Below are 12,089 nucleotides of genomic sequence, written 5' to 3' on the forward strand. Positions count from 1 at the left end.
TTCCAAAACTAGGAAAGCTTGTAAGGTGTTTGGAGAATCAAATTACTGCATGTACATTGTAAATGTATAAATGTTAAGACAAATAATTTTGATTCCAGCTTTGCAGAGCACATTGGCCAAAAATAAAACATAATATTATCTTACTGATCATATCACAATCAGAAACTACCAATTTCAGATTACACTATGTAACACAAATTTTGTTCCTGGATAATATGTGTTATTTCTTAATTCTTATGTTGTAAAAGTACAGAAAATGGCCATTATTTTTTTCAAACTTTGCTTTTGTGACTGGGATAATGAAATTTAGAAATTAAACTATTTTCTATGTAAAAATGGGCAAATTTGCACATTTTTCATTTTTATAAGGTCTGAATAAAACAACATATGAATCAAAATTTACATGTACTTGTACCAAAGTTATACAAAAATATTTAGAAGTGAGTAGTTTTTTGAGACTTGTGACTGCAATGTAAATCACTTTCACATATCAGCCTCCAAATACAGTCTCCCATCACGTTTTCATTATACACTCCTTGGTAGCTGCAATCAAAGTCCAGTATATCTTGATGGAAGCACTCATCTTGCTTCTCTGAGTATACTCCCATGTTTTCCTCGAATTTATCAAGATGAGTGTCAAGAATATGGACTTTCAGGGACATCCTGCAGCCCATTTTGCCATAGTTCTTCACCAGAGCCTCAACCAATTCCACATAATTTTCAGCCTTGTGATTTCTCAAGAAGCCCCAAACCACTGCAACAAAGCTGCCCCAAGCTTTTTTTTTCATTCCTACTGAGCTACTTGGAAAAATTCTGTGCACACCAGCTTTGACCTTTGCCTAAGACAGCTCAGGGAAGAAGTCTCGAAGGTACTTGAAGGCTGCAGACTCCTTATCAAGAGCTGTGAAAAATTTTTTCATAAGACCCAATTTTATGTGTAATGGTGGGAACACCACCTTCTGGCCACATACATAGCAGAATGCACCTGGAAAATGCTTGCAGGTTCTTGATGCCATCTCTGATAAAATCAAATTGGTCTATGTGTTCACTTAGGCAGCTAGAACTAAACTGAAGTGGTGAGTGGTGAGCCTTTGTGTGTGTGTGTGTGTGTGTGTGTGTGTGTGTGTGTGTATTACTAAGGAAAGTTCTTGAAAATTCCCATAAGTTCTACAACATTCTAGAAAATTCTTAAAAATTCTACAACATTCTAGAAAGTTCTTGAAAATTCTTGTAAGTTCGAGAAAATTCTCTATCAGCTACTCAGTACTGAATCTACCTGGAATGTTCTAGGAAGTGAATAAATTTGGAAATTTCATTATCCAGGTCAAAAAAGCAAAGTTTGAAGAGAAAAATAGGTCTTTTCCATTTACTTTAGGTATAAGCAATTGGTAAATAACACTTTCTGCTCAGAAACAAGAAAAAGTAAAAATTTTGTTACATAGTGTTATCATAGTACACAACCGGTTCAATTCTATTGCCGATTCAGATTATATAAAGTTGATCATTGTATAGTGCTGTTAACGATTTAAAATTATATCTCAGAACAGCTGGTATGGGTATTAATGGTTTAACCTTAAAAACTACAACAGCTACACAGAACCTATTTTGAAATGTCATTAAATATGAAATAATTGAAGTTATCAATAACTTCATATACAGTACTCCACCATCTAAAACACACATCTGTCATTTCTCTTCAACTGTTTTGCAATTTTCACAGAACTTGCACTATTGTAGGAGAAATCCAACAGCACTTGCCAACTCAAAACCTAAAAAGAAATGGAGGAGATACAATTCTTTTTTTTCTCTCATTGATAGAGAAGTTTTGCTTGAAGCCTTAGTGTTATTATAATACAATATCTATGGAAATTCTTATGAATCCAGTGATCAGGAAAGACTGTAAGGAAAACTGGCACATTTTCTGTGAAACTGCATATATTTTAAATGACAAAAGCTTCATATTCAAAGCTTATCTGCATGTGTAGTGAATAAAATGCTTAATATTCTACCAATGTAGAACATGTACATGACCATGATGAGGTATCATTTGCAAATATGGTAAGCCATAACAAATGTCCGAGAAAAGTTTCCATCAACACTACTAAAATTGGCAAACAGTTGAAGATAAATACAACCATCTATGAAGCAGGTACACTTACAAATTCTTAGTAATAAACAGACAGAGGAGTAGCTCCAGGGAAACAGAAAACCAACAAGACCATTATATACATATAAAAGTTAAACCAGAATACTCTTCAGATTAAGCCTTATTCATCCCTTTATTCTAACTTAACTTTTCCATATTTCAAGTGGACCACCTTTGTTACCAAAAATTACACAACTGGGCCAGTTGAATAAAGGCTTATTGTTAATACTAATCACATTTGATACAAATCAAAACATGTCATGTAAACAGCAACTTTTTTTTTCAGTGCTGTTTGTTACTTTTTTATTCTATTCTTAACTATACTTTATTAGGGAAAAAATGTTAATAAAACTCAGAGTTAAAATACTACTTGAGATTGTTCCTTAAATTTTTACCCTACCAACAACACATATATATGTCATTGAACTTTCTATTACCAATCATCTTAACTTCTACAAGCAACTAACAGAGATAACTGTTATAATGTTAAACAAAGATACAAAATAAGAGCACCATAAAGAAGCTTGAAACTACCATGTCATAATTTATTACTGAAGACAAGTGAATACTAAACTGAACAAAATTCTTGAAACAATTTACTTACAGTACAAATTTTTTCATGCTTTACTGTTATGATCTCACTTCAATTGCAAGTGATGACCTTAGTATTACTTTCATTTGTCAACTTGCTAATATGATGTAAATGTCAACCTACTCTGTTTTTGACAGCAGCGTTTAAGTGCTTACAATTCTTTGGTTTAATTTTATCATTGTATTTTTATTCTGAAGTAAAATACTATGCATATTTTATGTTTTATTAAATTTTGTAACTGCTTCAAGTAATATCTTGAACAAGTGTTCCACATTTGTAAACCTGATTTTAAACATTTAATATATATTGTAAAAAGTATTTTCTTATTACAAAGGGCAAAAGTTAATCTTACTTGTGGTTTTTCCTTTGACAAAACTGTACCTTCACATTTTGATCCATCATGCTATACATGTATATCCAATATTTACTTTAATTTCTTCTAACTTACAGTTAAGTATAAATAACTACAAAATGACTAATAATTGAAGTGTGGCACTGTTAAAGGGCAAATTTTAAAAACAAGTATAAAAAAGTGAGATTAAGTGACTTAAAAGAAATAATAATGAGCCTTCTAACTCAAGTGAAAACTTGGTTTTATCATCCTGTTTCACCTCATAACTTCATAATGGGTGTACAAAAGTTTAGAACTTGCTTTAATCTGAATGTTACATCCACTGAAGAAATAAAGAGCCTGTTATGTGTCTTTTAGATGTTGTTTGTTTTAAAACCTAATTCACATTTATACTTTGATAAAAGTCTGTAAAGTAAAAAATGGCAACAAAAATAAAAGCCCTCTGGAGTTAAAACATTTTTTCAATTATATTTTCAACACTCAGTCAAATATAAATTAAAGTATGGAAAAATTAACTGTAAAGATAATGATATCACTTAACACTCACAAAACCAGTCTGAAAGGAATCATGTAAACAGCTCTCCTTAGTATGAACATGTTGAACCTTTTTTGACAGACAGCTGAGACTGAGTATTTGTATGAAGTTGAATTTGAATGTGAAATGCATGATAACTGCACATTACAAAAACAATGGTGAAAAGTTTCTACAAGTGTTTCTCTAATTGGTAGTTCCTGCTTATTTTACAGTCAGCTCAAAATTCAATCTTATATAAAATGTCAGAGGCCTCAGATGCTCTTCAATTTTCAAAATAAAAATGATCTTTCAGATTAACCATATTCATTGCAAAAATAGTAAAACAGGCATGCTGACATCCTTTGATTTAATAGTTTCTTCACTTTGAAATCTTAAAATTTAAATGGTTTAGCCAACTCAATTTAAAACATTTTATATTTCCCTTAATCAATCATGGAAATTGAAATACTAAAAGTATTAGGTATAATGATATCTTTTACCTGCCACAGAATTTTTAAATATCAAAAATAAATTTAATTGTTTCTCAATGCTCTTTCACTTTATCACAATATGAGTATTATGAATGGAAGTTGCTTCTTAGAATAGCAACATTAGCATCATCTCACCACTGTCAGTTACTTCAGAAACTCCACAAAGATGTAATCAAACACCTTTTGTCTAATAGTATGCAAGTCTATATGCAAGCCTTATGCCACCAAATTAAAGACAAAGTTTGTTTAAATTACATAATTAATCTGATGTGATTTGTTTATTTTTTGCAATCAGGTGAAGATGTACAACTCTGCAAGATAAAATTAATATGGGCACTGTATCCATGGTAGAAATAAACAAGGAACCTGATTATCTCATATATTTGTTTCTGAATATGATCCACATTTAGATAAATGTCTTTTATAAGTTTTCTAAAAAAAAATTCACATTAACGTAAAATGTTTTCTACAGTTTTTTTTCTGAACTTCAACACGTCTCATATTAGTTATAACAACATATTTATATAATAGCATAGCCATAGCTTCACATTTTGGTTAAAATAATTCCTACAAAGTCCTTCCTTGACTTAAACAATTTCTAATTGATTTATGGTTGATACAGATGCAATTTCACATTTAGTTTCACAAACTGGCATACTACCAGTCTTACATGCAAAATATTTCCTCTCAGACATAATAATGGTATATACTTCTCTTGTTATATGTACACCTGTTAGAATGAGTATTAGACCTCTGTGATGAAGAATTAAGATTTTTTTTCTTGTTTTTATGCTCTTCAAAATAAGTTAAAATTGCTATAATAACAGAAAAAAATATTAAAATAATTATAATAAAACACATAACAACATCCAAAGACCAGATTTTACATCAATATTTTAAACAAGTAAGCAGATAAATATCACACAAAATAACATAAATCTATACTTTACCCAAATTAACATCCACAATAATATGGTACAGTAAACAGTTTGTTAAAAATTTCCTAGATAATCTCAACCAGATGTACGCACCCTTGTTTTGAAAAAGGGAAATAGAGTGTTTAATAGAAAAATTTATTTCCTGTTTAGATGAATAAAAACAAACCAGGCTTGTGTAAAAAACATTAGGAGAGATCAAGTGATAATCTCATAAATGACAAAATGATGATGAAGTTCATGATATATGCGTGTGTACAAAGAATATAAATGAAATAGTTGCAACTACAGGATAGATACCCCACTTGAAAAAGATGTTAACCACTCTCATATCAAATTTTCAACGTTTTCATATTGTAATTATTATAAGCTTCACAAATGTTTTTTAAGTAGTGATAACAGCTTTTACAGAAAATATTAACATAGTGTAGCTACTTCAATAAATTAACATCCTAGCAAACTTGAATCATTCTAAAACCAATGAATGCAGATGGTTTAATCTCAACCCATTTCTTTCTTAGTATCGAAAATAATTTTGAATTATTTGTCTTTAGATATTTTGATGTCATAATGACACATTTCAGTCTGAATTTTAATTCAAATTTATAATACAAGCAACAAAATAACTTTCTTTAACTAACGTGCTACAGTTATTTCACCTCTTTACAGTGTACAGCATATTTTGTTTTTCCAAAATTGTGACAAAAAATTTCTTTTTCGTTTAGAATCAGAAATGTCAAATTAATCTACAAGTTATGAAAATGGGGTTAGAACCCCAAATATCTTCAAGATATAAATGTAATTCCTAAGAAAACAGAAATAGCTATGTAACAATATCACTTACAGTCATGCATGTAGATTTGCATTGGTATTTTTTTGCAATACCATTAATCATCAGAAAAATAACATAATACAAAGTTACATATTAAAGTAAAAGCTCTTAAAATTGAGTATTTGACACAGAAGTAAACAGGATTGTTAAATTTTTAACAATGAAAAAAGAACATCCTAGAAATTAACTTATTCACAGTCTAAAAGCACAAGATACTTGGCTACTAAATACTAACTAACAGTACTTTATTATATGAAAAAAGAACATCCTAGAAATTAACTTATTCACAGTCTAAAAGCACAAGATACTTGGCTACTAAATACTAACTAACAGTACTTTATTATATGAAACAATTAGTTAATATTATACAACTCTCTATGATATTTCAGTACCTGTCCACTTATTCCCTGATCAAAATTCAGATGTTCAGCTACCCAATCTCGTCCCTTCTTGTACTCGTCTTTCAATCCCATTAAGAATAATGTATCCAAGCCATCTACTATTGTTGCTCCCATAGCAGTTTTACCAAATATCCCAGCAGAATGACCTCTTTTGCTAATTGGTTTTAGCTCATTTTGGCCCCATGCATATCGAACATAATTATCCCATGCATGCTTCATCATCTAGAAAAATTAAAAAGACAAACTTTATTAGATATTGAACACAGAAAATAACCATAAAATTCTAAAGATTTGTGATAACATATTTTATATTCTCAATCAGTTATACATTTGTAAAGCAAACAGAAGACTTATGGCATCATAAAATATACCACAGCACAGCCCTAGAGCTGTAAGTGACTACTAAAATGTATACTGAAACTAGTTCAATTTCTTTTAAATAAAACTGCACTTTTTCTTGTAGCAGTGGAAAGCCATACAAGAATATTGGATTCCTAAAGAAACCAAGTTAGGATAATTTTGTATTGAACTTGTTAATTCTAAACACAGATTTTCAAAGAAAATATATTATTCAAATTATAAAGATTTACTACTTTTGTACTATACTTTATCAATAGTGTTTTACCAGGTCAGCTGAATACATTAAGTTTTGTAGATACCAGGCTCTTTGAATTTCTTATAACTCTAAGTAGCATACATGCAACAAAAATAATCAAAACCAACTGGACTAAAAGCAAAGGCTGACAAAAGTATTAAGATGTACAAGTAGAAGAATATATATAACAGATTGGAAATGCAAGTCAGAAAACTTTTCATCTTTTGTAACTTGTTTTAACATTTTACACTAAAGCTTCACTTCACATATTATTTTGACTGAAATACTTGTTAGCTTACAAGCTACAGAAAACAAAGTTCCTCAAAATTTGAGGACAAAACTGCACTACTGAACTGAAAAAAAATTATAGAAAATAAACTTCTAGAGATTACTCAGAAAACTAACAAATCCTGCAGAGTTGAAATTGGTTTAACAAAAAAGTTTGATTTCATACATCAAATTATTTTTTACAAATAAGTGAAACAATTTATTGATGAATAAAAACACTTCTTAGGGTTGGCTACTGAACTTGAAAAATGGAACCAAAGAAAACAGAGATGGAAGCAGACATACCACTTGATCAGCTGATGATCAAAAACAGACTCAGCTGTCTTGACTTTACATGGAGAATAAAATCCTCATCATACTGGCTTTCTCACTTTGTGTACAGAAAGTTTGGTGTTTGATTAGAATCTCAGCTTTCATTATATCCTACCTGTAGTTAACTCTATAACTCTACTTTGACTTTTTTTATAGCACAGTAACATTTTAAGATTGTAAATTCTGGTTCTATTTTGCCTGTGGAAAAGCCAGTAATGTAGAGCTTTTACTCTCCACATAATGTCAAGATAACTTAGTCTACTACGTGATCATTAGCCAATCAAGAGATATGTCGGATATGTCTGCTTCCATCCATATCTTGTTTGGATCCATTCTTCAAATTCAGTAACCAGTTCTACATACCTTTTTATTTAACAAATGTTTCTTCACACTTGTTTACTTTTTATAAAATGCTGTAAGTAAATTATCAGGTTACAGTGTATTTTACAGCTTTATAAGTTTCACATAACATAATAAAGTAGGTAGTCAAAGATCACAAAAACTGTCTAGTCTATCAAATGATGATAAACTTATAGTTACTGCAGTAACTAAATATGTAGTAGGTCTGTTGAAGAAAGATGATGAACAAAAATAAATCCAAGATTTGGCTACTTGCTGGTTTTCAACTCTGGAACACACTGGGTAACTAAACAAGTGGCATCTGCACTGACAACAGAATGCCTATGCTAGAAAGAATCTTCACATCTGGCTTCTAATAACCTGTATATATACTATGTGTTTTTTTGGGTTTTTTTACTCCTTCACTTCACATATAATATGGGAGATGGCTATCTACAGACACCTATTGTACATGGTATAAAGCATCAAGTATTCTACATGTTAGTCATCTAATATTTATCTATTATTGACTGAAAATTCCTGTTTTACCCTGTAGTTAAGCTTTTTAAAATAACACTATATTTCTGTAAGAAAGCTAATCTCAAGGGGGTGATAACACAATTTACACTCACATTATGATAGTTTTTTAATTTTGTATAGAATAATAATGAAATATGTAGTCAAAAATTGTGAGGACTGTTTTATTCTAACAAATGATGATAAAACCTATAATTACTGCTATAAATAGGTAGTTGCTAAGCCTATTGAAGAAAGAGATGATGAATGAAAAAAAAATTCAGTTTTGGCTATTTGCTGATTTTCAAATTTTGGATGCTCTGGATAGCTGAAAAGTGGCATATATACTTGAAATAGAACCATGCCAGGTAGTTCTTCATATCTCACTTTCAATTACTTTTGTGATGCTTTAATATGCACTCTCATGGTTCAATACATCTCGCATACAAATCATCATGTGATAACTCCCCACTAACAGGAGTGCATCATACCCTATTGACACATGTGACTGCCTACATTCAATTCTACCAAGCTATCACTGAATTAATACAAAAAGTAAGCACCAGTTTTTAGTGGGGAGGAAGGGTGGTAAAATACAAGTAAATAAGTACCTTTCAGAAATATAATTTCAATATAAGAAAATTAACTTCCATCATGATACATTTTTGTTGCTCTCATATATAACTATAATCCCACACTGAAAACACAGAGGGACTATTGTATTAAGGATAAGAAAAATAGCACCCTTCAAAAGTATCTGAAGAACACTTTATACTAGTGATCCTCTTAATTGAGAATGATGTGTGAGAGACAGCACCACTTCTGTACAAAGTATACTCTTTGCCTAGTGTGAAAAAAAGTACAACATACAGTGATGGAAAAAAAAAGAAGAGAAAACAGTTGGACTGGAATCTGAATCATATGATATAATACTCTCAACTCCACTGAACAGAGGTTGTAGGTAATATGAAAAAAAAAAAAACTGGATGTATTCCAATCTGTAGAATAGCTAGAGCAGGACAAAGTGCATATGGCAGGTCAACTCCAGTTCAAAATCCAGCAGTCTTACAGATACAACCTTCAATCTGTGTTAGGAGGAGGGTTCAACTAAATCAAGACACAGAGCCAATGATAAGGGTGGAAAGTGAAAGATCATGAAAAGAATTGGGTTGTCAGGGGATACAGAGTCAAAAATGTATACTCTGGAAGGAACAGTACAGGCTATATAACAACAAAGAGCCCAGACCAAGCACTAAAGCATATCCAGATCTGCATGAAAGTAAAGGTGAGAAAACGATGGACCAAAAGCAGAAAACAAGAAGGAACCCCTCTTCTAAACTATTGAGGTCTTCAGAAGAAAGGGCAATTTAGATAAAGGGGAGGATATATGGTCTGACATGAATCATCAAATGTCAGCAGCAAACAAGTCCGACTTATGACATTCATAGGCTAAGAGGAGGAAAAAATATATTTTAAGGAAAAGTTCAAACATGGAACACATAGAAGGTGGGTCAAATGGAGGTAAAGTAAGAGAACAAAGGCCCACATTAGCATTCTAATCCAGAAGAGTAGGATGCCAGGTTAGACGTTCCACCATAAGAGTCACAGTAAGCTTATCAGGATAGACCCCTACAGAATGCCTTCCACTTGAATTGGAACACCTCCATGGAAGATACATAGATGGAACCAGCTAACAAGGAAGTAACTTAATAGGAGGAACCAGATCTCCTCACCAAGGAATGGATAAAAGCAAAGCACAAAGATGCAAGAGGGACCAGAGAGGAGAGTAGTAGTCATTATAACCATGTAAACCAAGGCTGGGGTAGTCAATAAAGAGCCATCAAAAGGATATATAGTGGACAAAAGAAATCACCTAATGAAGTAATAAGATGGTTGGGTAAACATAAAGATACTTGTGTGACCAATCTTGGCTAAAGGCATCACCTGCCAAAGCCTTCAGATAAGTTACAAGTAGCAAAAAGAGGTAACTTGGTGTTGAAGCCCATAATAATAGAACATCCATTTTTTCTATCATGTAATGATCTTTAACAAATTGGAAAGAAAAACCTTTTATCAAATTATTATTTCATTTACCTCAATGAACATTTTGCTGTAAGGTTTGTTGTGACTGGGTTCTACAATGTTCTATCGATCCAAGATTTCAATGAGGCATGTTGTGTCTTTTGTCTGCTTAGTTTCATTTTTTAAAATTTAAATAATCTTAATTACTAAGCTTAATAATTTATAATGTAATTCTATAGTATCAGTATAGTTATATATGATTTTTGGTTATTGAACTGTATATATAAAGCAAAAAATTATCTACCAAATGACATGAAATATTTTTGAGGAATAATTCGTGAGCGCTTTTAAATAAATTCAAGCATTACATGCGACTATACAATACTTCAATGCATTTACATTTATGAATATATTTTTTATAACTTGAAAAACGCTGCTCGATTTTGTCCACTTGACATTCCATTTAATGAGCTGAAAATGAATTATTCCTCAACCCAATATATTTAAAAAACCCAATATATTTAAAAAAAGTAAGTTTTCTAATTTATTTCTAAATAGTAATAATCTACAAAAATACATATATAATGTATAATAATTAAAATATGTCTATATATTACAAAATACTAGTCCACTAAAACACAGCCAAAACAGGTAAGACTAAAGGTCAGTTTTATATTGCTGGATACATAACATCTGCATGTGCATCACATCAATGAAAGTTATGTAATGTTAGCTAGGCATGACTGGAAGGTCAATATAATAAAAATAAATATATGTAATTATATAGCATTGAGACTTAAGCTACTTAAGCATTTGTATTTTAGTGTTATAATTTGTAGTCATTTGAGCATGAAAAAAGTATAATTTATATTGCCTAATTTTTTTTTTACGATGTTTACGAGGTTGGTCAAGTGACAGACCGTACATAATCAGAAAATAATAAAATACAAAATGCACAGTATTACTGAAAACAAACATTTGAATTGTACTTGGGAGGTTTCAGAGATTTTGCAAATAGTATGAAAGGTTTTACAGACAAAGAATAGTTTTCTCAATCAACATGAAATCACTCTGTACCCAGACTAGCAATGAAACACTATCTTCAAACACAAATCTTTAGTAAAAATATTTCATGGAAAAACCAGGATTTTTAAATACAAAACACTTGTAATCTTTACTAAAAGTCTACCAAATTTTGTGAAGATACACATGCTATATCAAAAGTTATAGTGCAAATACTTAACATGTAAATGTGTAGACAAACATGTATATCACACTGAGCCAGTTTGAAAAGGGTCAAGCAAGCCATATCCTGAAATAATCTCATAAAATCAGCTTTTAGTTCTTACAACAAGTATGATTACAGAAACATTATTAGTAAAAGACAGCATATTACAGTTGAGAAGTTAAAAGTAAATTTTGTTAATAAATACCATGCTTGATTTTATATAGCATTCATTTTGAAATATTTGCTCTATAATACAATCAGGCTGAAGAGACAACCTATACAATCCAGAGTAGCACCAGTAATATAAAGTAATTCATAACATTATCAATTTGTGTAGAACATCTCAATTCTCCAAGAGTTGCCTTAGATTTGTGAAAAGTAATAACTGTTATTACCCTGTTATATTAGCTACTTTTTACTCAGCTAATTGCTTACATGCACAGCTAGCTATATGTCACTAAGTCCATTTAAATATATTCAACAAGGCCACCTTGTTTAGAGTTATAGGTTGTTAGATTTTTTGAGA

The 12,089-nt window shown here is 30.8% G+C and overlaps 1 protein-coding gene across 2 annotated transcripts in view; it reads right to left on the reverse strand.

The window, feature by feature from the left end:
* LOC143258653 (mannosyl-oligosaccharide 1,2-alpha-mannosidase IA-like) overlaps positions 1 to 12,089 on the reverse strand; it is a 46,230-nt gene that overhangs the window by 27,295 nt on the left and 6,846 nt on the right. For both annotated transcript variants that reach the window (XM_076517931.1, XM_076517932.1), the window contains exon 2: positions 6,255 to 6,485. In XM_076517931.1, the coding sequence (XP_076374046.1) occupies positions 6,255 to 6,485 (231 nt within the window). The remainder of the gene's footprint in view (positions 1 to 6,254; positions 6,486 to 12,089) is intronic.

The sequence above is a fragment of the Tachypleus tridentatus genome, chromosome 8 (genome assembly GCF_004210375.1).
Source record: "Tachypleus tridentatus isolate NWPU-2018 chromosome 8, ASM421037v1, whole genome shotgun sequence".
Taxonomy (NCBI): Eukaryota; Metazoa; Arthropoda; class Merostomata; order Xiphosura; family Limulidae; genus Tachypleus; species Tachypleus tridentatus.